The sequence below is a fragment of the Anopheles gambiae genome, chromosome X (genome assembly GCF_943734735.2).
Source record: "Anopheles gambiae chromosome X, idAnoGambNW_F1_1, whole genome shotgun sequence".
Lineage (NCBI taxonomy): Eukaryota > Metazoa > Arthropoda > Insecta > Diptera > Culicidae > Anopheles > Anopheles gambiae.
This window is the reverse complement of record NC_064600.1, coordinates 7,392,906-7,420,608: the sequence shown is the minus strand read 5'-3', so window position 1 is coordinate 7,420,608 and position 27,703 is coordinate 7,392,906. Positions and strand designations below refer to the sequence as shown.

General features: G+C 46.7%; 1 protein-coding gene across 4 annotated transcripts in view; it reads right to left on the bottom strand.

The window, feature by feature from the left end:
* Nucleotides 1-226: 226 nt before the first annotated feature.
* Nucleotides 227-27,703, bottom strand: part of LOC1271834 (histone deacetylase 4) — a 40,539-nt gene continuing 13,062 nt past the window's right edge. The window contains exons 1-12 of one of the 4 annotated variants that reach the window (XM_061641908.1): nt 26,328-26,557; nt 17,093-17,223; nt 16,881-16,988; nt 16,670-16,801; nt 16,502-16,572; nt 15,057-15,196; nt 14,249-14,392; nt 13,503-13,747; nt 12,974-13,420; nt 9,646-11,442; nt 8,450-8,754; nt 227-8,344 (exon numbers count right to left, since the gene is read on the bottom strand). In XM_061641908.1, coding sequence (XP_061497892.1) covers nt 8,284-8,344; nt 8,450-8,754; nt 9,646-11,442; nt 12,974-13,420; nt 13,503-13,747; nt 14,249-14,392; nt 15,057-15,196; nt 16,502-16,572; nt 16,670-16,801; nt 16,881-16,988; nt 17,093-17,221 — 3,579 coding nt within the window. In that variant the 5' untranslated portion in view covers nt 17,222-17,223; nt 26,328-26,557 and the 3' untranslated portion in view covers nt 227-8,283. Of the gene's footprint in view, nt 8,345-8,449; nt 8,755-9,645; nt 11,443-12,973; nt 13,421-13,502; nt 13,748-14,248; nt 14,393-15,056; nt 15,197-16,501; nt 16,573-16,669; nt 16,802-16,880; nt 16,989-17,092; nt 17,224-17,559; nt 19,052-26,327; nt 26,558-27,703 lie in introns of those variants that run through there. The other 3 variants (XM_061641917.1, XM_061641897.1, XM_061641921.1) reach the window with 3 other exon arrangements.

Genomic DNA, 27,703 nt, shown 5'->3' with positions numbered 1-27,703 from the left:
GTCTATAAAAGCATAGTACCTGCCATTACTTATGAAATTGCTGTTTGTCAAGACTGCGCAAATATCCATCGAAAGTGTCTTGAAGCATATTTAAACAAAATCTGGCACTCAACAAACCTGACGGCATAAGATCAGCTGAAACAATTGCTTTCACGCCTTTCTTTCCTGTTTCTTTCGCAAATACACAAAAAAAATGCACAAAACCAACCACCACACATCGGCCAAATAGTGTTTATGCGTAACATATTTTATTATACTCTTTTTTTTTACTCTCATAAAATACTTTTTGTTCTCTTAGAATAACAACATTGTTTTTTTTTGTGTTTGTTTGTTTGTTTGTTTTGCTTTGTTTAATAGGAATGTCTCAAGATGATTAATTATTATGCGTTACGTTTTCCACTTTTTTGCAACATTGTTTGACGTATATATGCATATATTGTGTTTTGTGTTTCAACACACACACACACACACACTTACTGACAAACACACAGACATTCTCGTTATACTTTCTCTTTCTCGCTATATCTCTCTTTCGATTTCTTCTGTTCTTCTGTTTCTTCATATATTTAAACTTCTTCATTTGTTTGTGCTCCCCCCGGCAATATCATTCTCTACATGTTCCGTTTTTAACGTGTTTGCTCCGCACAACTGCACCGCCTCATTTTCAATAAGGGGTGGGGGGGGGGAGCGAAGGGACATCTTGACTGACAAGAAACTGTTTTTTTAGACACGGGTTGCCTTTCTTCTCGAAACAATTCCCTTTTCGCGCACATGGCCGGGGAGCGGGCGTTGTTGGGGACGACCAAATCTCACCCCAAATCGCTACACCGGGCAAATGTGGCGGCCGATGAGGTACTACAGGTTGAAGAGAAGGATGAGAGAGAAAGGGGGAAAACCCACTACCACCACCACCAAAACGAAGCAATCTCCAAATAACCTAACATGCGTAGAGGCATTATGCCCCACGTGTGCGCAATCCGATTAAAGTTTTCCAAAATGTCCCTAGCAGACCCAGCCCATCGCGTTGAACGTTTTAACAGGAGGCTGTGTCTCACAAGCCCCTTGTGGTCAGTATAAGGGCACGTTCCCCCATTTGCAAGCCCGCTCCAATGCTGTCGACGAAGCAGTATCATCAAAGACAACCTCAACCAACCAACCGACCACCACCAGAACAGAAAACAGACAGCTTTGCGGGACCGTAGAAACAGCAATGGCGCATGCCCTGCCGATGTCTCCCAAAAATCGCGTTTTGTTGTTTATCCTCAGCTTTTTTTTCTATGCCTTTTCACTATATTGTCCCTGTCGTTCCTCTTAAAAGCGTAAAAATGACTTACATAGTTTTTAACTATAAATTCCTGCCTTCCTCCCATTCGCTCTCTTTATATATCTCTCTGTCGCTTTGTTTCTCTCTCTCTCTCTCTCTCTCTCTATCTCTCACACACACACACCGGTTTTCTCGTTCTGATGGCGCGAGGATTCGGAGGGTTGAGAGAAGTGTATGTCTCTGGCGCTAGCAAAAACAAAAAATTAAAATATAATCAGCGGTACCGGCAAACTCTCACTGTCACACAATGACCTACCAGTTGTCTATGTATCAAAATATTGGAAAATCATCGTATCTGTTTTCTACTGAGCCCAACGACTGAGCGACGCGTTCGTTTCGTTCGACGAACGGGCCCCTGATTGTGTGGGGATGGCGGCGAAGAACACGCCGCATCCGAGTTCCGGTTGATTCGAATACCCCCCCAACCCCCATCCTCCTCCCCGCTTCTTATTCGGCTCTCCTCTACTCCTCTACTCCCTTGGCTGCACAATTCATTCTATGACAATCTTCGTGGTATTGAAAATATGATTAGTATTAAAAAAAAAAACATGAAAAATGAAACAAGTGTCCAGCACTCTTTCGTTTTCGTTTTCGTTTCGTTTGTTTAGTTACAAAAAGGCTCTCTCTCTCTTTCTCTCTATTACTCTCTCTCTCTCTGTCTCTCTCTCTTTCTATCTCTCTCTCTCTCTTTCTCTCTCGCTCTATCTTTTTTTCTCTCTCTTTCTTTTTCTTCCTCGTTTGTTTCTCTTTCTTTTTTCTAATTTTTTATGTATGTATAACGCTTCCTCTCTATTATGTTCGTTTGTTTTGATAAACTGTTTTTTTTTGTTTGTTTCTTGTTTGTTAAACTCTTTCTCTCTCTTTCTCTCTCTTTTTAAAGCGAACGCACTTTCTCCTAACATACACACACTCAAACGTGCACGCATAATGAGGTTCAGGGTGTGTTGGTAAGCAGTGTAACAAGAGGATACATACATAAAAGTGTACCACACGCACGCACATATACACACACACACATACACACGAACACAATTTTAGAATCCATCTGCCAAGTGCACTAGTATTGGGGAAAAAATAGTCCAGATGCACAGATACAGGCTGTGAGTTGTGGTGATGCCTGGGCGCAAATATGCCCTTTTACAGGGGACGTTGCTGTGCTGGGGGGGGGCTGTGCTACAACACTTGAAAGATGGATGGCTGAGGGGAAGTGGTTTTGGTTCGTTTAAGTTTTATCGTCTTAGTGTTGTGTTACTTAGTGTTACACTTTCTAACCAATCGTATAATTGCACGTTTCATAACATTTTGTTGCTTTTTTCTTTTCTTTTACAATTTGTGTGTGTGTGTGTGTGTGTGTGTGTGTGTGTGTGTGTGTGTGTGTGTGTGTGTGTGTGTGTGTGTGTCCCTTACGTTCTCTCTTGCTTTTTGTTGTGTAACGTACATAAAACATTTAAATTGTTTTTCTTATCCTTCGGGGCTTCCTTTTGTTTATTATTTTTTTTTTTTTGATTTTTTTTAAGTATCCTTTTTCGGTTCGAAGAAGTCCCACAGCTAGCGGAGCAAATATATACGTTTGTTTTCCTTCTCCTTAAATAAGCTCATCCATCCATCCTATCGCACAAACACCCTTCCCAGCTTTGAGCTTTGTAGCATTATCAAGTTTACTAAAATATTATTTTTGTTTTTAAATATTATTTTTAATCTGTTCCTGTTGCCAACCACTGGGTGTCACGCTTTTCGCGGATTTGCTTACTCTTTCCTTTCTTTTAAAATAACGAAGAGGTTTGCTCTTCCCAGTACACTCCTAACACCATCACCACCCACGGGGGATTTACACACGCGCCCACATGGTAACGAGGAGCGTGTAATATGTTCGTTGTAAAAACGTTTACTAGCAATTAGTACCGACGGGCAAACGGCACCGCTCTCCGGGACCGGGAAATCTCACTTTGCATTACAACTTGTCATGTTCTCTCCATTGCACAAAAGAGGAGGAGTATAGGGTAGGCTCCTCACAATTTAAAAAATAAAACAAACACACACACACACCTATAGATGTATAGGTGCCACCCTTTCCTTTGTGCCCGTGTGTAAGTACTATTGTTCTTTTTTCCCGCCATTTTTTTTTCTTACTGGAAAAGCTTTCCCTATATCCTTAACTCGTCCCTGTTTCACAGCTATTATATTCCACTTGATGCACAAATGCATACAGACACACGCAGACACATTGAATAAGGATTTGTAAAGAACATGATCGATGCAAGGAGAGAGAGAGAGAGAGAGAGAGAGAGAGAGAGAGAGAGAAAATGGGAGTCGCAATGGAACACTAAACATCCTTTGACTGTTGGCCATCAAGGGCAGCATTTACAGACCAATGCCGAAAACCCCTGCCACCATATCCATTTTCCCATTGAAAATTGGTTAGCCAAGGAGGGAAGGGGATGATACCACGCACATCATATTATAGCTGTACACCAACATACACACTACGAATTTCCATGGTACGCATGCACACGTTTTGTGTTTACCTGAAACAATGATATCACTGCGAGCGTTTTTGTTTTGTTTTGTTTTGTTTTTTTTTTTTATCGTTTTCTCCCACGTTTTGATGGCTCAACTTCACTTAGTATCTTCGCCCTACGTTGTTTTGCTTTGTTTTGATTTACTATCTATGTATATATATATATTTATGTGTATGTGTATGTGTGTGTGTATGTGTGTGTGAATAAGGAGAGAGAAGTCTGGGTGGATAGAACCTGCTATTTTGTGTGGATTTCAATAATAAACCAGCTGAGAGGTAGCGGTCGCATCTCCTAGGCAACACGTGGACGTTTGTCTTGCGTATGGTAATGCGCATTCGAATATACAGGGTTTTGCAGGAGTTCTAATAGCTGTGGGACACTGTATTGACTCTTTCTTAAGTGAGATGAACTTAATGTAAGGGAATAGGACTCTGTAGCATCCTTAAATATTGAATAAATCCAATAGGAATTTCTAAGAAACCTGTCCAAAAAGGGTGCCATAGACTCCAAATTCTATCATATGAAGTTCACTTCCCATAAGAAAGTGTGTGTGTGTGTGTGTGTGTGTGTGTGTGTGTGTGTGTGTGTGTGTGTGTGTGTGTGTGTGTGTGTGTGTGTGTGTGTGTGTGTGTGTGTGTGTGTGTGTGTGTGTGTGTGTGTGTGTGAACTATTGTGGCTTAAACACGTTATTTCCTTACACAACAGACACCGAGAGAGCGAAAGAGAGTAAGAGAAAGAGAGAGAGAGAGAGAGAGAGAGAGAGAGAGAGAGAGAGAGCGAAAGAGAGCGAGAGAGATACATACATACATACACACACACACACACACACACACACACACAAACATTGTTAGAAAATTGGGTATTGTGCTTGCTGATGCTTGAGCAATTTAGTAAAAAAAAAAAAACAGACGACACACACCCATACATAGCATCACGTGAATGTTGGTGTGATAATGGTATTTTCCCACCCTGTTTCTGGGTTCACAAAGCAATGCACACCCACATTTCCGCCCTAATCGCAAAAGAGGCAGTGTATCATGTAACAGTCACAAACAACAAGACACACACACGACGTGCATACACCTAAACAGACGTACAAACACACCCGCACACACTCACACACATACACAAATGTAGCAAATTTGTTGGCGACAATTTGATTCTACTTGAGTTTCTTTTTTTTTGTTTGTTTGTTTGTTTTTTTCGTATATCTTTTACATGAGTCAACTGTGCTGTTTTTCTCTGGCGAGAGAGGTTCATACGTTCTTCTTCTTTTCTTCTCAGTTTTCATTTTGTTTTTGTTTTTGTTTGTTCCTGCTTTTTTTCGTTAACAATCAGAAGATTTGGTAGTATTTTTGTTTCCTGCTAATGTGTTGTTTCTGTCTTGTGTACTTTTTTATATATAAATGTTTGCCACAAACACACCCACTGACACACACACACACACAAAACTGGCGCACACACACACACACTCACACATTTTAACATTTAATAACTCTTTTGATACGTTCGTTATTTCCTTTGTTTTATTACGTTGTTTTGTTGCTTCTGCTGCTTTAATTTTCTCTTTCTCTTTCTCTTTCTCTTTCTCTTTCTCTTTCTCTTTCTCTTTCTCTCTCTCTCTTTCTCTCTATCTCTATTTCTCTCTCTTTTTTTCTCTCCCTTCCTTATCGCACCTCTCTGCTTCTAGCAATTTTTTGTTGTATTATGTTTTTGTTTTGTTCAAAATACTTGTACGACCGTTACAATGCTTAGAAGTTAATAATTTAGACGGAATATTTTCGTGACAGTTTTTGGTGCACTTGTATGTTTTTTTCTTCTGTATGTTTGTTTGTTATAAATTATACACAACACACACACACACATACACACACCATAGGTAGTATCATGTGTTACACAATCCATATCACCACATAAATCGTTGGTTAGCTCTTTATAAAAGCTTCGCTGCGCTTCACGCATAATGTAAGAGGGTTCGCGTTGCACCTTGTTGCGCTGTAATTTGCTATAGTTTACTTCTTCTCCCCACACTGCAACACTGGCCCTGCGTAGTAGAATAGGCAAGAGAGCAGCATAAAAATAGTCTGTTCTGGACAACTCTAGTAACACTTTTCCAAATCTCACCCACTAGCCAAAACCCAAAAACCTTATATCTTTAAAATATGCTATAGTGTTTCACTATCTTTCTCTCTCTCTCTCTCTTTCTCTCTCTCTCTCTCTCTCTCTCTCTCTCTCTCTCTCTCTGTATCTTTCCCCTTTCAGCTTAGCTCGATATCTCGTTTTTTTTTCTTTTTTTATAACAAACAGTACCACTTATAGACAACAAGAGCATACAAATCCTACCATGCTCTTCCCCCCAGGGGAAGTTTTCCGAAGGATGACGCCGGAGTAAAACCTATCACAAGTAGATGGAGACACAGGAGGTAACAACGGAAACAAAACAATGACCAACATGAAATTCGTTTGAGCCACGCTACTGCCAAACATCTGCTCACAGTGGAGGGATTTACGAAATTCTCTGTCCCTAACCGGATGTCTACAACAACCATGCAAAATAATTGTGTGTGTGTGTGTGTGTGTGTGTGTGTGTGTGTGTGTGTGTGTGTGTGTGTGTGTGTGTGTGTGTGTGTGTGTGTGTGTGTGTGTGTGTGTGAGTGTGTATGTCTGTGTGCTAATTTGTGAAAGAATTAATGTGTATGTGTGCATATATATGTGTGTTACAAACTGTGTCATGGCCATGAAGGAAGATGGAAATAAAAAAAAAAATCTGTGTCTTTTATCAAAAACATTCCTCAACGCTCTGCTCGATGCTAAGAGCGCCTGCATCGGTCCAATTTGCTCTATCTAACTGTGTTCTCTAAGTGTGTAAAAATGTTTTCCAGCCCCCACCCACACACACACACCCTAGCTATCTCTCGGTCTTGTCACATAATTTTGCAAACCGGAAGGAACTCATTACGACATATGTATATTTTTTTTTTCAAAAGAAAAACATATAGTTTACAACCGCGGCTCGCACAATTACAAAAAGCAATAGACGCAGTATTTAGTTTTCAACATGTGTGAGTGTGAGTGTTTGTTTTGTTTCTCTTTCTCTCTCTTTTCGTATAATAGATTTTTTGTTTGTTTGATTTGTTTGTTAATCCTTTGTTTGTTTTCGTACTGTTATCTTCTTCCCTTTTCCTCTATCTCTATTTCTTGCCCTCTTTTTCTCTATCTCTCTCTCTCCCTCAGCTCGTTTGCTTCGTTTCCGTAGCGGACCCGTCCAACAAATTATTTCTACGATTATTAAATATGAAAGAGTTGTTTTTTGCTTCTTCTTCTTCTGTTCCATCTCTATAATCCATATATGCACAACGCGGAGAGGAAAAAAGAAGGTTGCGTACACACAACGGACGCAAACACTCTCATCCCCCGTTCCAGCCACAGAAGAACAAACACCTTTGCTAACCTTTTAATTTTTACGCTTTACGCTTTCACAAAACGCGTACAATAGCTAAACTGTTAAGTATTATTATCCTGCACCCCTCCCCGCTTGAATAATTGCACATTTCGATGAACAAATCGATCCTAATGAACAACTCCCCCCTCCCCCCCCCCCCCCGCCACCCACATTAACATACACACAGACGCGCACACACACACACATCCACACACCCACTTACTCTGCCGTTCTCTGTTCATTATGTTTGTGTTTACTCGCATTGGGTATTGTTTTTTTTTTTGCTGTTACGATTATCCCACTTTAAAAGTTATTGCCAAGAGTAACCTAATATGAAGATGGTTGATGTGTGTGACCATGTGTGTGTGCGGTTATGTGGCCGTGTGTTTGTGCGAGTATGTGGGTGTGGATACCAGCTGCAGTCGATATAACAAAAAACTATGGTTCAACATTTAACACATCACATCGATTCGTTCCAAAGACATCCTCCCGACCTCTACCCGTGGTTCACGCGGGCCGCCCAACTGCACACGGTGCTGTGTCCCAATCCACACGACACAAACACACACGCACACACACATTCACGTATAGAGGAAACAACTAGCAACATTCTGAGCGTGCCCACAAATAGGGATTACAAAACTAAACAGAAAAAAAAGTATTAACACAACAATTTCCATCCAATTGGAAAAGTTTCACTTTTCCACGCCTGGAAATTCCTACCGTAGATATCGCTCTCTATCTCTATCTCTCTCTCTCTCTCTCCCGCTCTCGCTCTATCCATTCAATATTTCTGTTCGTTTTTTCTTCTTCTTCTATCAAACGACAGCCTAGTCGATCCCAATAGCTAAACGATAGTCAAAAAAAGGTTTTTTTCACGCGCCAAAGGTCGTGCTCGTGGTGACAGGTGGGAGGGTGGGGGGAGGTTTTGTCTTGCCCCACTCTCCACCACACGCACACGCACATACACACATACACACGCACATACTTATATACAATTATTTGGACTCATCCTGGTCCATCGGTTCCTCGGAGTCTTCGCAGGACACATCGGACGTTCTGTTGCATTGGCGATTAAGCGCATGATGTTGAAACCGAAAAAAGGGCAACAATAAAAAAAAGGCTATTTAATAATCAGTCTACGGTAGGGATTCGCCAGCTTACCTCTTTAGGGGCTGCATCGACAGTCCGGCCATCGCGGTCACCGTGTCCGACTCTTCCCGTTCGCTGCTGTGCGCCTGGAGCGCGGACAGGCCGACCGTGTGGGCGAGCCGCTTGACGCACGGCCAGTGCGACACCTGGATGGCGATCGTTTTCTGCAGCGTCTCGACCGCTGCCTGGCACGGGGGCCGAGCCAGCTCGGACGGTGCGATCGAGGAGGTGCTTTCGCCGAGCAGTGCCCGCACGCACTCCTCGGCCGAATCGCAAATGGCAGGCAGATCGTAACCGCCCTCTAGCGCGAGCACAATCTGAAGAAAAAAATACGGGAAATTGTTATTGTTCGATCGGCTAATCGTCATGCGCATTCTGTCTTTCCCTTTCATGCTTACAGAGTTTTCCAGGAGTTATCATAGCTGTGGGACATTTTAATATATCTTTCTTCCGTAACATGAACTTAATGTAATAGGGATTGGACTCTATAGTACCCTTGTTGGATAAATAGGAATAGCACAATAGGAATTTCCAAGAAATCTGGCAAAAAGGATGCCATATAGTCCAATTTCCAACATATGATGTTCACTTCCAATAGGAGAGAGTCAAGGATAAAAACAACTATGAGAACCCCTGAAAAATCCTGTAACAATTATCATTTACTGAGGTGCTGAAATGTGGTAGTTGAAGGGTATCTATTTTTTGTCTATAAATCAACAATGTTGATACATAAAATTACAATTATAAGAACATTAAAAAAATACTTTAACCACTTCACAGTCTCGTGCTTTTGAAAAATAGAACAACAAAATTGTCAACCGTTGTAAATCTGTTTTCGATGAAAAATTAAACTATCATTAAAAAAACAAATTTTAGTTCGAATTTAGACCAAATCTAGATAGAATCCTGTTGGTATAATCCTGTGGACAAAGCTGTGAAGGGGTTCATCTTGTTATTTTAATTTTAAATTTAATTCAATTTAAATGTAATTAATTATTACGTCTTTCTTAACGCCTGTACATGTCAACTAAGGGGCGGCTTCATAAAAATGTTCAGAATCGGTATAAAAATCATGACATTTTAATTGATTATCATTAAATGATGGATTAAATAACTTGGGCTGACTAGCTTTGGGATGTTTTGGGGAATAGTTTTCCGAAACTGATGCCTGACGGACAAAAAAAAAATGATGACTTGAACCACCGTACCTTCCCGTTGGCGAGCTGCATCAGTTCGCGCGTCAGATGGCCGAAGCAGGCGGGCGACACCACGTACCCGCCGAGCGGGGCCGGATGCCCGACGGCCGCATCGAAACCGGCCGACACGAGCACAATGTCCGGCGCGAAGTCGCGCGCGATCGGCATCACCACCGTGCGGAACGCGGCCAGATACTCCGCGTCGCCGAGCGGTGGGTTGACGCCGCCGGACCAGGCCACGTTCACGTTGTAGCCGAGGCCGGTGCCGACCCCGCACTCGGCCGGGCCGCCGGTGCCGGGGAAAAAGTTGCCATCGTCGTGCCGGTGCACGGACAGGTACAGGACGGACGCGTCGTCGTAGAACGCCTGCTGCGTGCCGTTCCCGTGGTGCACGTCCCAGTCGACGATCAGGATGCGGCGCATCTCGTGCGGCATCCGGTGGCGCAGCAGCCGGGCCGCCAGCGCGATCGAGTTGAAGAAGCAGAAGCCCATGGCCGCGTCCGCCTCGGCGTGGTGGCCGGGGGGCCGCACCACCGCGAACCCGTTCCGATTTTCGCCCCGCGCCACCTTGTAGCTCAGGTCGATGACGCAGCCGGCGGCCATGCGGGCCGCCGCCGCCGTATGATGCTCGTTCCAGGTCGTGTCGAGGTCGACGCCGACGCCACCGCACGCCAGCCGCACGAAGCTGACGCGGCTCGTGTCCACCTTCTGCCGGTTCAGCTGGCTGGTGCCGAACAGGAGCGCGTGCCCCTCGGTGTGCACCGTCTGCAGCTCCTCCTGGGTTGCCTTGCGCGACCGCAGCTTGTCGCAGCGGATGGCCAGCCCGGTGCCGAGCAGCCGGGCCCAGATGCTCTGCAGCCGGCCGCTGTGCTCCGGGTGGTTCGCGTTGTCCCCGCACGCGCACACGTGCTTCAGCATCAGGCTGTCGAACGCGAGCCCGGTGGTGGCGGGACGCAGCTTCTGCTCGCGGCTCGCCCCGATGATGGCGGACGCGGACGAGGAGGTAGTGAGCTGCAGGGCCATGCCGGGCGGGCTGCCGCACGACGTCCCGGCCGCCCCACCCAGCGCGCCGGCCGTTGCGGGGGAGGAGGAGGAGGACGACGCCGATGCCATCGCCGCCGCCAGCCCCTCGTGCGTGTAGCTGAGCAGCGAGCGGCTGCGGTTCTGCACGGTCAGGTTCACTGGCGGTGGCAGATCGTCGTCACCGCCCGCCCCCTGCCCAGTGTCGGAGAACATGCTTTGCTGGGCCGTCGGATGGGCGCCGCCCGAACCGCTTCCACCGCCGCCACCGCCTCCGATCGAGCTCAGATGCACGAGCGGGCTGGAGGAGGTGCGGGACAGTGGTCGCAGCAGGTTGGCGGCGGCCGCTGCCACCGCCGCTGCTGCTGCTGCGCCGCCACTGCCTCCCGCGCTGCCCGCATGGTGCGAGTACGGGTCCTCCAGCACGGACAGCTGTATCGAGCGGCGCATAAAGAGCTCCCGCTCGCGGTGATAGTGCTGCTGCTGGTGGATCAGCTCGGACAGGTGCTGCTGCTGTTGCTGCTGCTGCTGCTGGGCAGTCGGCGGCTCGCCGTCGACACCGTGCGACGACGACGACAGCAGGTGCGACTGGGAGGTGCTCTTGATGACGCTGCTCGCCAGCACCGTCTTCGGCGGCTGCTTCTTGTCGGTCAGGTCGATCACCTCGTTCGATTCGACCTCCTCGCGCAGCTGCGGCTCGCGGTTGACGCAGTTGGCGGCGCGCGTCAGAGCCGTCTGGCGTATCTTTTGCTTCATCAGCATGTGCTGCTCGTACGCCTGCCGTTCAGCCTGTAAAGCAAAGCGAGTGTGCTGGGGTAAGTATATGTGAGCAAGTATTGTTGTTTTCAAGTGCAATGGAGACAATTATTCCAGACGAACAGTCGAAATCAAAGTAGGCGTCAAATTGCCCGTTAAATGATAAATAGTTGATCTATTCTAATCCCACTTGAATCCTTCATAACGAGTACCCCTAATAACGGGTGTCTCGCATAATGTGCGAAATCAAAAAATCAAAGAAATTGTGTAATACAAATATCTTCCCACATAAAAGTATTATTTAAGACATTTTTCATTTTGTTCCGTTACATGTATGTACCTAATACCAGCACATTAGCAGTCATGGAATCAATTATTACACTTTTGATACGAATTATATAGAAAAGAGCGCCACGACTACTTTTTTAAAATAACAAATCAGTTGCTGGAACGGATTCAACTTGTTTTGCGAGGATCCACTGAAACTATTTTACAAATGATGCTCCATTTGATGGTTCTATTTACGGTGCTTCTAATGCTATCGTTTGATAATCCATTCGGAAACGTTTCAAAACACATTTGTAGTCTTCATACACTTTCATGCATTTTCATTGTTGAAACACTTCACTTACAAACTGCCAATTTATACAGGGTTTCGAATCATGTAAGGGAATAGTTCGATTACAGCAAGCTGTGGAAGTTTGCAATGTTGCAATCGACTGGGGGAATTTGGCAAGCATACTGTGGAGCTGTCATCAGACTGTGGGTGCTTTGAGTTGATACCGATGATGATTTCTAAAAAAAAAACATAATTTTGGAGTTGTTTTCGCATGGCATTCAGCTGTACACATGATAAACTAAATAAATCCTGCCGCGGAGTAATAATTAAACATGAAAAATAAGGAAAATTAACGAAAGTATTTTGGGGTATTTGCAGCGGCACCCACAGTCTAATGACAGCTCCACAGTATGCTTGCCAAATTCCCCTAATCGATTGCAAAATTCCCCTATATGATTGCAAATATCCAACAGCATGCTTGCAACATTCCTCTAAGTGATTGGAACTATTTTGTTATATGATTCGAACCCCTATATTCTGGCTTATTCTATTCTTGCTATCAGATTGCCTCAACGTCTAGTTTAAAGTTCCTAAGGAAACATGGGTTCACTTTGAACTGAAGGCACTTTGTATCGAAAAGCAGCTGCCAGTAGAGCTTTGCGCTTGAACTCGTCTGCATTTTCTAACGATTTGAAATTCGATTCAAGCCATTCGTTCTCGAGAACAAATTCCTAGCGATAAATGGATCGAGAACGATGGTTTGTCAAATTGAACCACACATGTTTTAGTTTTATGAAGATTTTTTCTATCATGTACTGTAACTGAAGTATCTTTTATCAATTTTGCTAACGATCCAATCTTGTCGACCAATATTTTAAAATTGTCCAGATATTTGACTCCTTCTGTGGTTTCGACTGCCCTTCAAAATGGACTTTTCGAGCCAACTTTCTCGACTCGACTTGCATCAAAGTTGCGCATGGAATTCGTGCTTGATCGTTCGCTTACCTCGCTGTTCTCAAAGTGCGTCTGGTTGATGTTCATCATGGCCGCTGCTGCACTGTTGGCCCCGGCCAGCATCGGGTGGCCGAGCGGGAGCGGCGCCGACTGGGTGCGCCCGAGCGGCCGGTGCCCCTGCTTGTGCAGCCGGGCCTGGGCCACGTGCGCGTCCGTGATCGAGGGCTGGTGGTGGTAGAGGCTGGCGGCCGAACCGGGCCCGGCCGCCCCATGCAGCCCACCGGCGGCCAGGTGGGCCCGCTCCAGCCCGACCACGCCGCTGGCGGCGGCGGCAGCCGCAGCAGCGGCCGCAGCGGCCGCCGCAGCCACGGCCACGTTCTGGCTGCGCTGCTGCTGCTCGCTCAGGTCCAGCATCGGACTGCCGAACGGTACGCTGCCAGCCTGGCCCCCGATGCCTGCCCCCACGCCGAGATGCGTCGGTCTGGTTGCGTTCAGAGCCTGGATACAAAAAAAAAACGGACACAAACACACACAAACGCGGTTAGAACGGAAGTGGGAAACTGTACTGGGCAACACTTACCAGATGAGCAACGGAGGCAGCGGCAGACGAGCCCAGGTGCGGCCGGCCGAGCGAAATGTTGGGCATCGAGGGGGAGCTGAACAGCGACAGATCGTTGATGCTGGCACGGGACGTGACCGAGCCGTACTGTGGGTCCTCGTTCTCCTCCTGAATCGGTGCGTTCGTGGGCGAAGCGCGGCTGCCCACGGTCGGTGGCGAGTTCGGGCCCGAATCGGTTGTAGCGACGCTAGCCGACGCCGCACAATCTAAAAAGCAGGCGAATTAAACACATTAATATATCATAAAACGCAGCAACAACAGGGAAAAAAAAAGAAACAAAAAAGCTCCAAGAAAGGATGTATGTGTGTGTTTGTGTTTGCGCTCGAACACAACGAGAACACAGACGTCCTTCTCGGCAGCGAGAGACGGGTTGTGAAGATCGGTTATGGTAGTGTGTGGTTCAGAAAAAAAACGTTAAAAAATATATGTTAGTTAAACACGATCAAACACACACACACACAACACACAAGCGTTCATAGCGCAGCATATTGAGACGGGGAGGTTTGTTTTTCTGTTAGCAAACTGGTCGGCCTTTTCCCGGCCCTTTTACAGCCGACGGGACCACAGATTCCGAAACAATGTGAAGGTTTGGGATTGGGTTTGGGGGGGGTGGAGAGTAGATGGGTACCGCTGAAAGAGTGACAAAGAGACAAAGTCGCAAAGAAAAAACGATCCCCGACCGATTTCGGTCGGACACGAATACGTACTTGTTTGCGCGAGCGCCTGGTTGTGCTGCTGCTTCTGGAGCCGGCGCAGGCGCTCCTGGCGGCGGGCGGCCAGTGGCCCGTTCAGCGAGCGCTTCTCGATCACCCGCTGCTTGAGGCGAATTTTCAGCAGGTTCGGTTCGGATGCTGCGGCGGTAGTCAGTTAGTGAGTCAGTAGTTGCATTATGCGCGTAAAGAAAAAATAAATAACAACAACATCAAACAAGCGGGAAATCCCCAATTTTCCGGGGGAGTGTTTGCAGGGTATGAATGAGGAAGGAAAACATCATTTAAGGAGTAGACGGAGGGATACGGAACAAAAGGACAGAAATTAAGCCTTGAGGTTGCTGAAGGTGATTTTAGTTTCAAACTGTTTCTCTTCTCTAGAAACACACAATCATTTAAGGGTTTAGATAAATACGAATAAATCGATCATGTTAATGTAAAAAAAGAAAAAGAAAACACAATACATGCAGTTTGAGCGTTCATATTATTAAACAGAGTTCGTTTCAGCGTGAATCATTGAATTAGATAATCAGTCGCAACAACAGCCAAAAGTCACAGCAAACTTTCATGTTGCTTTGCGTGACATTTTGCATACACAAAAAATAAACAAATACACACAAAAACGCAGGCGAAGGCGTTAAAAGGATTAAACGTTAAAGGTAGGCATAACCAACACAAAGGAGGAAATCACTCCCATGTGGGGGAAGCGAGAGGAAATTGAAAACTTCTTTCGCAAAGGGGAAAACGATGCTGAAGGATAGGGCTTTTGGGGGAGGGCGCGGGAAGCTTTTGGGGCTGGGCGTACCTGTCTTGCGGAGCGGAAAGTCCGGATCGTACTTCGCGATCGAGCTCGGCGGCGGAGGGATTTTGTACGGATGGGAGCTAACGGCCGCTGCAACGGCACCGCCCGGGAGTGACTCTCCGGACGATGATTTGACGACGCCCCTGTGTGCGGTGGAAAGAGAAGTGGGGGGAGAGGAAAAGAAATGCCGCGTGCGACCGGTTGTTAGAGGAGTTCGAGCTGCATCAAGTTTATCGAGTGCTTCCGAAGGCTTTGTGAAGAATGGTACACTTCCCTAATTTTCCCTTGAATCTTAAAGCTTGAATATCAACGGTTCATATACGGTGGAACCCCTCTCGTAACGAGTACCCCTTATAGTGAGTTTTTTGCATAACGAGCAAATCTAAATGCTCCACATATGCCTTTCGTAACGACAAGACAAAAAAATCGACAAAACAAAAGCTTGATGACATTTTGTCATGGTCAGTTACTTTTTGTCATGGTCAGTCACCAACTTTGTCATGGTCAGTCACTTTGTTTTACTGTGAACAGTTCTGCAAAATGTAACTGACATAGTCATGACAAATTCCGGCTGAAACAAAATCATGTCAGCGTGACGAGCTCTACTGTGATGATCAGAGGTGATACTCAAACAGTTGTTGTGACCATCACCGACAGAAAATGTCGTGACCAAGTGAATGACCAAGAGTTGGGTGATACAAAAAATGTCACCAAGCATGTGATCCGTCCACCAACTGTTTGAGTCTCACCGCTGATCATCACAGTTGTGTACGCGAGCTAATTTGCTGTTCGCAGCAAGAAAAAAATCACGATTATGCTTGCGCCGGTACTAAGCTCAGCTTGTCAGTCAGAGTATCGGGGTTGACTCAAGCATTCGCACGTCACGTTCGGCATGTCGTGACGCACGATCATTGAGTATCAGCAATGAGCATCAAGCATATGTTTGCAGCACTGATAACGATTGAATCACTGCAACGGATTAAAGTCTTTAAGCGATGTTTCAACTGTACATGGTTGACATGGTACAAAAAGCGAGGATAAATTAAAGATTTTTAACACCTTTGAGAAAAGCGAGAGAATGTTTTAAAATACTCTTCTTGTAAAAAAATGCCTTTACACATCAAGATAAGGTTAAAGATCGAAAGCATCGATTTGTGTACATGCCAATCATACAAAAAGTTCCCTTAAAATGCAACGAACTAATTTCAAACTAATGGGACATCCTCATTCCAAACGGATTCCAATCGGTACTGATAGCTCATCTACCCGAACAAAATCCACTTCAAGCCACACAGAGCAGCGTTCAGAAAGTGCGCTAACTGTGACTGCGTAATTTGAAGAAGAAGGAAAACCCTGTATTCCTGTATGCAAAACAACTGTTCTGCCTAATCTCGTGTACACTACATCGCTTCACATCGCCTTCACAGGGCGCGCAATCGCAATTTTACCAATTTCTGTACGGCAGCGGGGAAGATAACCCATTCGATGCAGCGGCCTGTTTCTTCTGTATCAGGAAAGTCTGCAAGAGGAAGAAGAATAGGAAGAAGAGGATAGTAAACAAATGCGCCGATTAGTTTCCCGCCAATCCGTTCATCGCCAACCACGCCATCCCTTACCTGTAGCTTCTGTTTCACCTCCGAGCTCGCGTTCGCACAGCACTCGTGCTTTTCCTTGCGCTTGATCGCTTCCCGTTCCCGCCGCTCCCGCTGCTGGGCCGCTTCCTCCGCTATCCGTTGATCGCGTAACTCCTAACGAGGGAGGGAGAAGGTGGAGAAACATCGTTAGAAACGTTTGACAAAAGTGCAACCGCGTAAATAGCGCTCCTACCTGAAATTTGTGCTCCAGCTGCTGGCGGTGCTGCATCTCGAGCTCCTTATTCTTCTCCTGGAACGCGTGCCATAGTTTCTGCTTCTCAAGCTCCTGCTCCTTTTGCAGCTGCACCGATGGGATAGGGGACGAGACACAAGTGGAGCGCGAAGGCGCATTAGAATACAACCTGCAACGGAATGCGCATTGGGGTCCACGGGGACGCCACTCACCTCCAGGATCTGCTGGCTAATGTCGGCCGGTGCCGCTATCTGCGACGATGAGCTGCTGCTGTTCAGGGCGATACCGGTGTTCGGCACGACTAGTACTCGGTCTCTTCCCATGGTCGAATCACGTGCCATTTCTACAATAAACGGTAAGAAAAGGAAGCTTGGATTACAATTGTTTAACGGGTGCAGTAATGCTCCTTTTAGTAACTTAGTTCCCCCCTCCCCCCGCCCCGTTTCCCCCCGTATATAGCCTCCACACAGGCCTCCTTACAGGTAAACCGTGCAAGGAAAGTGCAATTATTTTGTTTTTGGTCGTTTGTTTGCTTATCGATCTTTGGCAAGGTCATGGGTCCTGTAACCCATATGGGTGGACCTGGGACACTTTTACTTCTGCGGTCTTTTGCGCGAACAGTGCCGAAAGCCCCATACCAGGGGGTGGCGCACGCAAGGACGGGCCAAACACTACGTACGGTTCTTCTTCTGTCCGACATTTTGCCAACATAAATACCGATCGGGCAAGGGAACGAGACGCCAACGAGAGCAAAGCAGTAGCTCCAAGTCCAAGCGCTAGCATTTCTGCCTCCTCCTTTGCCTTTGCCGGACCCGCCGCCCCGAAATCCACCCGGGCGATAACTGGGCAATAGCATCGCGTGTAACACTGGCATACAACACAATTCTCACCCGCATATGCTTTGGTATGTGAGCATGGGTGCTTTGTATATGTGTGTGTTAGTGTGTGTGCATATGTATATGTGGGTGGATGGATATGAGCGTATGTGTGGGCGTTTGTGCTTTGAGCTCGCGCATATATACGCAATAAAATAAAAAGGTACCCCACCCCCGGGAGGGGTGGGGCGATGGGGTGCGGCGATGGGTTGTGGCCTCTGGAGAAGGTGCTATTTTTAGCCGTCAATCGATAGACTCTGCCCTTTAAATCGCGCTAGGAGAGAACGCCCGCCTCCCCCGAACACGCGACGATCCCCTTACCTCGTTTTCCATCCCCAAGTGCTCGATGTATTCCGTCATCGCGTGCTGGTTGGGCGTGTATTAGCAATGTTAGAGTCCTCCCCCAATCCTCCGGACACATCCCACGCCATCCCCCCTCCCCATACCTCACGAAAGTTCAGTGTAGGTGAAGGTGGTTGTTTGGAAGAAAATACGCGAGACAATTGTTTGTGTGCCCTTTTGGAGCTTTTTTTTTCGTTTTCATGTTTCGCCTCAGTCCCTTGGCCTAACATACATCCTCTGCTTTTTTGTTGGTTTTTTTGCCAGGTAGCATCATAAAACGCATAAACAAGCATATTAGGGAAGTAGACACTACACTACAGGGAGTAGGTTGTAGGTTTTTTTGGTTGTGTTTTCTGCCTGTCTTCCTTCCTGAAGGATATTTTGTTTTTTAGGCAGTAGGAAGATCCTCCCACCCAAACAGGAGGATCCCCGCTGTGTCTGAGGAGGAAAGGGACAGGCGCTCTTTTGACATTTTCGTGTGCAGCAATAAACTTTGATGGGTCCTGGTACTGCGCGTACGACCACTATCGGTAATATGACTTCAACTTTCTTGCAAATATCTTTCAGACCTTACGAAGGCTCTGTTAGGAGGAGCATTTAACAGCGGAAAAAGGACTAAATAGAGCTGTATCTGGTACCTGCACTCATCCTCGGATAGATATACACCGATCTGTAACGGCGGAACCAAGAAGCCCTTGTATGATACCATGGGCAACGCATTAATCTCCCATACTGAAGTTCACGGGTTCAATTCCCGATTGTTCCCTCGGACCACCACCACCACCACCACACACATGCATCCAAAATCTTTTCCAATTCTGAGATTGCGCTTGAAAGTGTCAATCAGCCTCGGAAAATATTATGTGATATGATCAGTAGAGAGGCGGTCGGGTTTGGTTGGATGTTGTAAAATTCAATATGGAGAGTCGTTATTCTACGAATAAATAAAGGAAGGATTCTCTGTATCAATTTTCTCCTTACCATCCACCACCATCGCCTACCACACCCCCCCCCCCCCCCCCCCCGCCCCCTTCCCGCACAAACTATACGCGCGCGCACACTTTTATGTGTGCGCTAAATAACCACCCACAAACGCCCCCACCCACCCCCATCAAACACCGCAGTAAGTAGATGGAATAGAAAGAGGAGCGAGAGGGTGGGTGCTACGGAAGATGATCGAAACTAAGGAACCGCGCACGTACACAGTGCTGTGTGCGTGTGTGTTTGGGGCCGGCCAAGGTCAAATCCCCATATCCATGCAAATGGCTGTTTAACCGAATATCTATATATAACTCAGCGCAAAAACCCTGCGGAGAGAGAGAGAGAGGGAGAGAGAGAGAGAGAGAGAGAGAGAGAGAAAGAGAGAGAGGGGAGTGTGTGTCGTTTGTTTTGTAGTGCTGTTGTTACACACATTTGAGCCTCTGAGTGCCCGAGAGAGAGAGAGAGAGAGAGAGAGAGAGAGAGAGAGAGAGAGAAAGAGTGAATGAGAGAGTGAGAGAGGAGTTATTATACCATCTTCCTGCATAGGAATATTTGCTGAAATTGTGTGGAATTGTGAGAATTACAACGACATTCCATTCGCGTGTCAACCACCCCCCACCCCCTCCCCTCTCCACGAGGGGAGGGATGGGTTTACAGAGGTGGTGGAAGGTTGGAAGGATTTAAGTGTATACACATATCCTCTATGTATGGTTGTGTAGTTTACCCATGATGCTCACTACAAAGTCTTGCTCGAACCCCTTTACCACCCACTAACACCCACTTCTCTGCCCTCTTACTCAACATATGTTTAGATGAGTTGATGTTGTTGTTGTTGTTGTTGTTGCTCTCTTTTCAAAACCATTCCACCATATCAAATCAGCTCAGTCAACCAAGCCAAACAAACAAAAACCAACCGAAACAGAGGGCGAGCCGATTGCAAAATCCAGTTCCGTCTTGCGGCTTGTTAAGCGCTGCTTTAGAACCAATCGCGAGAGTAAAACAGAGGTAAAGAGGTTGGTTGACTGTTGCAACAAAAACAAAACTACAACAACAACTCTTCCTCCGATAGGGTTACCACACATACGCACACACATTAACCAAGCTAGCTATCGGGCGCAGTGTATAGCCACTTGCAGGTGTGTGTGTGTATGTGTGTTTCCACCTGACACTCCGCACCGACAATAACGACAACAGCAGACAGAAGTCGAGGGACACGCGCTATTACATCGACATTATCTAAATTACTCCTAGACAGAGACAGGATAGACAGAGAGAGAGAGAGAAACAGAGAGACATGTTACACGTCGAGATGCGTTCTGTGTGTTTGTTTGGAGCAGCCGATACAAAAAAAAACAATTTCACTTTTCTCCTTTTCTCGCTCGATTGTCATCCGTGTCGTGACGGCTGTTTGGTTGCTGGGTTTTGTCCGTGTCCGGCTGTGGTGTTGATTGTAGTCGAACGTGTTGCTGCTGCCGCTGTTATGATACACATACACTCTCTCTCTCTCTCTATGTTGCTAGTGTTGATTGTTGCAGCGGAATGGATGTGACACAAACAACGAAACCCGCACCGGACCCTACTACTACCACTACCGCCGAGATATGGTGGTGCTCACGATGACGTCTCTTCGTTCTATTTCTTTCAATCAACCACAGGTCCCGGCACACACTTACGCACACTGCACTGCGCTTCATTATCTTACAGTTTGTTCGCACCTCTCCCTCTCTTTCTGGTTGTTTTTTTTTTTTTTTGTTGGAGTCAATTCTGAATGTATAAAACCTAAAACACACGCAAACACCGACTAACAAAAAACAAGAATGCCCACAACCACCTTATCCAACACACACCTTACCTTCTCGCCATCTCTGTCTCTCCCTCTCTTTCTCTCTCTCTCTCTTACTCTAGTATTTCTAAGTCGCTTTCTGTAACGGACTACCCACTCGCACACACGCGCACACACTCCCACTCCTCCCCAAAAGAAATGGAACATTTATAACATTCTGGAGCATAACATCGATCAACGCTCCAAAATAAACCGTGACGGCAGGTTTCTCCCCCCATTGCTGGGCGGCAATATAACACACACGCATCCGGTCACACACTCACCCACACACACAGTCTTGTCCCATATTCAGCAGCGGCTACATTTCAATTGGAATCTCCACAGCAGCTAACGATTGCTCTCCATATCTCGCTTAGCCTTCTCTCTCTCTCTCTATCTTTCTCTCGCTCTCTCATACACTGTTTCAATGCACGTTTCCATACGGTATCTCTCGGTCGGTCGGTCGCTCGCTCGCTATCGCCTCTAGATAGCCACACAGCTGTGGCGAGACACACACTTTTCCCACGTTGGATCTAATTGCCGAATCTGATACAGCTCGGCCGAAATTCGATCAACTTCCCGTATTTTGCCGTCCGGGTCAGCCAGTACTAAAAACGCCACTACTCAGTAGCTCCCGTCTCAGGTCGCCGCGCGGGGCAGGTTCGGGCCCTTATTCCCTCACTACGTGCGCGCACACACAAAGAACGGAGGCTTCGCACGCCCGAGCAATCGATCAAAGTGAGCTGTCGGGACGGAGGCCGGCCTACAGAATGCGGCGGAGGCGGCGATTGCTTTGATGCAGTCGAATGTCCGCGGAGGATCCACGATGACTTGAGATCTGACACATCTGGCACGCACAAAGACCATGTATAGGCTGTGTGTGTGTGTGTGTGTCTATGTGAACAAATCCTTTACACTCCACATAACCCCTACTAAAACATCCAGATTCTTATCGGACTGAGAGATGTAGACACAGTAGCTCCGACTAGGAGCTCAATCGTGTCTGAGTTCTTCCATGAGCTTCCAATAAAAGGGTTTAAACCTTTCACAGGCATTAAATGAAAGTCCTCGAGCACTGGAATTCCTGTACTTCCATACACAACCATACCTTAAAATGTATTACACTGACGTAAGTAAGTCATATTTGTGATGCCATCCTCTTGAGGATTTAACACATATCAAATCAGGCGTTTGAGATTATTATATTTCTTCCTTTCCTTTGGAATTGAACCAGCTCCGGATGGTACAGCAAACCGCCGTCTGTTCCATTAGACTACCTGGCCGCAGCGATTGTTTCCAGTTTGTAAGCATACAGTAGCAAGCACTTTGAAATATTGCTCCATTCGAATAAATTCCCTACACAGGACAGCTATACTCTGCTAAATGAGCAGTTTCGCTTATTATATTGGTAGGTTTCAATCATTAAACAAAGCAACGTAAATGTAACTCTACATCTGCCAAACATTCACCAATGGGGCACTGTACTGTACTGCAAGAAAATCGGAGCTGAACAACGCGTTCACATTTTACAGAGGGCCTGCAGATCTGTTGAAGCGCCACGCCGTATTGAAGCGCTGCTGCCTGGGGGTCTAATAGACGACAGCACTTGAAGGTGTACCGCATGATCGATTGCGGTCTCATTACACCAAAGAAAACACAACCATCATCTGTCGCAAGACAAATTAGTCAGTGGCTCCCTGATGTGCCTATAATGAGGCCTCTGCTGTGGTACAAGAGAGGTTTACACAAAATTGCCCAAAGCGATTGATTTTAGTAACTTATCATTGGACTGATGGGTGAGGTGTAACGAATAAAAACATCCCGAAGTGATAGCTTTAGATTCGAATTAATTGCCACCTGTCAACAGGACAAAATTCAAGTTGTCTCCCCTAGAAAAGTACAAAATACTTCACACTGATGGGTTGAGATCATTCTACTGTATTTTACTGAAACTTCTAACAATGTTGCACCTTGTTATGCATATGTTTGCTAGCATCCTTATTGTTTATTTATTTTTCAAACTAAACACAGCCGCAGAGTGTGAAACGTGGAACAGGGCGCTGGATAGTAAAGGTCACACACACACACACACACACACACACATGTGTGTGTGTGTGTATGTGTATTAAAGTAGGCCCAATACTGCGCTCTTTGGGTGCTGGATGTTTTTGCACATTCTCCACGCTTTGCGTGAAATTACGGGGCCAAGGGTGCCGGTTTAAAACCCAACAGCAGCAATAAAAGCGGACCCGGGAGTGAACCCTGTAAACGGTTTTGCTTCTCCGCACACTTTGTATTTTCACAGCTGGAGTAGTGTGATGAAGCAGATCGAATCGAAACATAGATAGCGAGAGAGATACATAAAAGAAGGGGGGGGGGTCTATCAGCAGAAATTGATTGATCAGGGAGAGTATTTTGTACCTGGCTACAGGATGTAGCAAAAGATCTATGATCGTAAGTTGCATGACTACCAATTCAACAAAGCATGCTTAATCTGTGTCATAAATTAGTAAGTATGCTCTTCTGCAGCAGTAATTACGAACAAGTAGAGCAGAATGGTATTTTTTACCTTTTCGTTACAAAACTTTTTTTTTCTGCAGGTGGCTTGAGCTGCTGAAGGCCACCACCATTCTAACTCAGTGAAGATTGATCATCTAAATCCAACCAAGCTAAAGGTGAGCATCATTAAAAGACCAGCAGCACCACACACACCACTCGTACCTGTTTTCATGACCTTCTGAAACCTTTGACGACGCTTTGGAAGTCTATAAAACCTGATACCACGAATAAGCATTCCTCCCATTAATGTTGCTAAATTGCAATACAATGTGCACGAATCACGTATTTCTTGTTTAAACCTCCTTGTCCGAAACACAATGGGCAAACTTCTTTCTGCTTGATTTCTTCTTACCGTGAATAACTATTATGATCACACTTACTTAATAACACACGTACCCGGAATTATTTAACATTATACAACTTACTAACCCCACAGGATAAAAGTTTTTGGCTAATGACATAACACCACAAACCCTGGAATCGAACGCTCGACTTCTAGTGTGCAAAATTCGTTAACTTGACCACTGCACCACGAAGCGTTCTCGCAAACGGCAGCACAAATAGGCCCATATAAAGCAAAAGAAGGACCAAAATGCCCGTAAACCACAAAAAAGAGTCTTCTTTATGTTTGAATCAAGTTTAATTAAGTTTAAGTTTAGTCAGGATACTTTTGTTCCTCAAACTCTTCGTGTTTACGTAACGCAAAATTCTACAAATCTATTTGGGGGGAAAACAACAACAGCACATTGTCCACCTACACCTGTCATACACACACACCCGTCCACACAACACACACACGAAGCTTTCGTTCAATTTTTCCCAAGACCGTATGGCAGCATGGCCTTGAAAAGTGCTTCCTGCGACCAGCTTGCCAGGCGCCGGACCCGTTTGGCTGGCCTCACCAAACGCCCGGCACCCAAGCCATCTCAGCCATCGATTGAGCAGTGTCAGCAGCGCGCTGTGGTAAAGGGCTGCGCTCCTTGGCGGTATTGATTGCAGCAGGCGGCAAAGTTTGTGCACCAACGTTTGAGCAACAAACTCAAAACACAAGCGCACAAGCGGAAGCGTCTCGAAGAGCTGCTCGGTGTGATTATCGTGATAACGCAGGGCCCGGCATTGACGCGCGATCGCGCTCTTGGGATGGTTTTCTTTCCTTCTTTCTTATTTTTCCTTCGCGTAACGTGCGCGAGGGGCCTTTGTGTTGTTGATGGAAAAGCCCGCTACTTCGTAGTGGACTTCGGAGCCCTGCCCTGTCTCTGACTGTGGAAAGTTCCGGTGCGGCCGGCCGGTCCGTCGGCGTCGTCGTCGTCGTCGTGGAGGAACGCGGAGACGCGTCGTTATTAAAGCCGACTGGGAGATGATGAGGATGCGCGGTGGTTGTTTTTATTTACTCACAACACCGCGCACGTCCCTCCCGCACCACATCGAGCCCGCCCAGAGGCCAACGCGAGGGCGAATGCAACATTGAATCATGCAATGGTCGCGCGGCTCAAAAGCAAGAGAGCGAAAGCAAAAGCCTCAAAACCTTTTGTTATAGAACTTAGAACCCTAACGAAGGAGGCGGTTGTGGGAGGCGGGAGGGAGTGGGGTTTTTTGTCATTTCTCTCTCTCTCTCTCTCACACACACGTTCATGCTAGGAACAACAAATCTTCTCTGCTTTTGGGGGGGGGGGGGGTCAGATGCGGAAGCAATGGGGTGGAAGGATTTAAAAATATGCACGATTGTGTAGCGGATCTGTCACACACATACAGGTGGATGTGCACAGCTGTGTTGGATGTTGTGACAGCGGACATTACACTTTGCGAAGAATAATTTTGCTTCCAAGACACGCTGCTCATTATTATTATTATTAAAAAACCGATCCACAGCTCCGCGTAGCCGTCCCGCTCCTTGGAGGGTGTGGGTGCACGCACGAGGAGTCTGTGACACCAGTGACACACAACCACCACCGCCGCTCGTCGGGCCAGTGGAACCGTTAGGCTGGGTTGGGTGGGTGTGTGTGTGTGGAACGCGTCCAAACAACACAACCATCAAACGGTCGCGTGGGGCGCGCGCTGTTCGAATCTTGATTTATTTTTTTTTTAATCTGCCCACCCTCTTTTTGCTCTTTCTTTTTGCTCGCTTGCTCTGCAATATGCTTTCAATGCTCCGGGGGCTCTACGAATCTTTCCGGCTGGACCGGGGTTGAGGGTTGTGTTGTTGTTGTTGTTGTTGTTTTGTTTTCGTTATTGCTTGTTGTGTTTGTTCCCGGGTTGGGGGCGGCGGGGAAGGGGGGGGGGGGGGGGGGGGGGGGGGTAGATACGGCATGAAGTGTTGGTTAGCTTGATAATAGTGTGGTTGAGCCATAAAAAAGGGGAACCAGCAGCCGCAGTCGCAGGCAGTTCCTTTCACTCAAAACGCTACGTTGGGAGCTACATTGGGGATGGTGTAACAGGGAGTGGGAAAGAGAGGGAGAATGTGTGTGTGTACGTGAGATAGAGAGCATGTTTGTGTGTGGAAGAACCACAGCACACTAAAGCGAATAAGCGAAAATCAACATCAACACAATCATCAGTCACCCCATCACAACCCACCCCCTCCGCCCCCCCCCCCCCTTCACTTCGCATAACTAACCACCCCAAAAAACCGTTGTGGAAGATTTGGAAGAAAATAGCAGATAAAGAGTAACGGGGAGAACAAGCACACACAAACACACATACAGTACACATAAACACAAACACACACACACACGCGCGCGACGAAAGTCAAATCGAAATATTCGCCCATTCGAACACACAACAGCTCCCCTACCCCCCCCCCCCCCCCTCCCCCCTCTCCCTGCTTCCCCTTTCATTCCCATTCACCCTCCCCACGCCTTCCTTACGCACCATGGAGCACATAGAAAACAACAACACACGGCGGCACACAGGCAAGACACACGTACACACGCACGCACGCACGCAACAACTGTTTTTAGGGTGTAAACTTTTGTTAAGAAAATGTGGCACTTTTTTCCTTCTTCTTCTTCTTCTTCTTCTTCTTAGTTCTCAGGGGGGGCGCGCGGCTTAGACACACGTCTGATCGTTTGGAGCGTACTGCTGACAATACGCACACGGAAGCGGCCGCGTTCAACATGTAGTGGCGCGCGAGCCCCATCAACACACACGCGCGTTCTCTTCTGCCTCTCGCTCTCTCTCTCACTCGCTCGCTCGCGCGCGCACACACTGTTGTGAGAGTGCGGGAACGCGCCACTCATTACAGGGTTTACCAGCATAATAAACAACTGTCCACTTGTATATAACAATAGTCGTTTTGAATAGACACCGCTGTCTACCACTTGCTCACACGTCAGATGGTGTAAGCTACTCTGTCCAATTCTATAACACAATTTTCGCCTTCGATTAGCAACTGTCAGATTCGGCATTGTTTGTTTTGTTGGGACAAATTTTGCAAAAACAAAACATTTTCAAATACGTTTCTTTTATTCAAGCAATATGCAGTATAAGCTATACATTTTAATAAATCAAAACATTAATTTTGTTAATTATACAACAACCACAAGAAACCGTGCCGAATCCGACCGTTGTGCAATCGAAGGCGAAAATTGTGTTATTGAATTGGACAGAGTAGCTTACACCATCTGACGTGTGAGCAAGTGGTAGACAGCGGTGTCTATTCAAAACGACTATGGTTATAAACAAGTGGACAGTTGTTCATTGGACTGGTAAACCCTGTACTGGGCTGGCAGTGTGAGCGACCAGCAAATAGATGAGCGCGAGAGAGAGAGAGGAAGAGAGCGCAATTTAGCTCGAGCCACTCGGAAAAGCGACGTCGGTGGAGCATGTGGGGCCTGTGCGGTGTGTCAGTGTGGCCCAGGAGAATACAACACAACACCACGAGCAAATGTAAAAGGGAAGCACAAAATGGAGCAGTGGAAGCACTGGAGCCGGTGCGCACGGTTTTGTGGGGAGAGAGTGAGAGCGAGCGAGCGAGAGGGAGAGAGAGAGAGATTTTGGGCCCGCTCTATAGCCGACACGAGCGAGTAGAAGATGCGGGGCACACCGACATGTGCGTTGCTGTGGGGGTAGTGAGTGAGCGTGAGCGTAGGGAATTAGCTATATTTATCGAACCCGTGTTGACAATTGTCGACACACGACGCACCACAGAGAGTGTGAGAAAGAAAGAGAAGGAGAGCCAGAGAGCCGAGAAGACCACTTGTACATTGGCGAGTGATTTAAATTATGAAAATATATCATCATTTCCG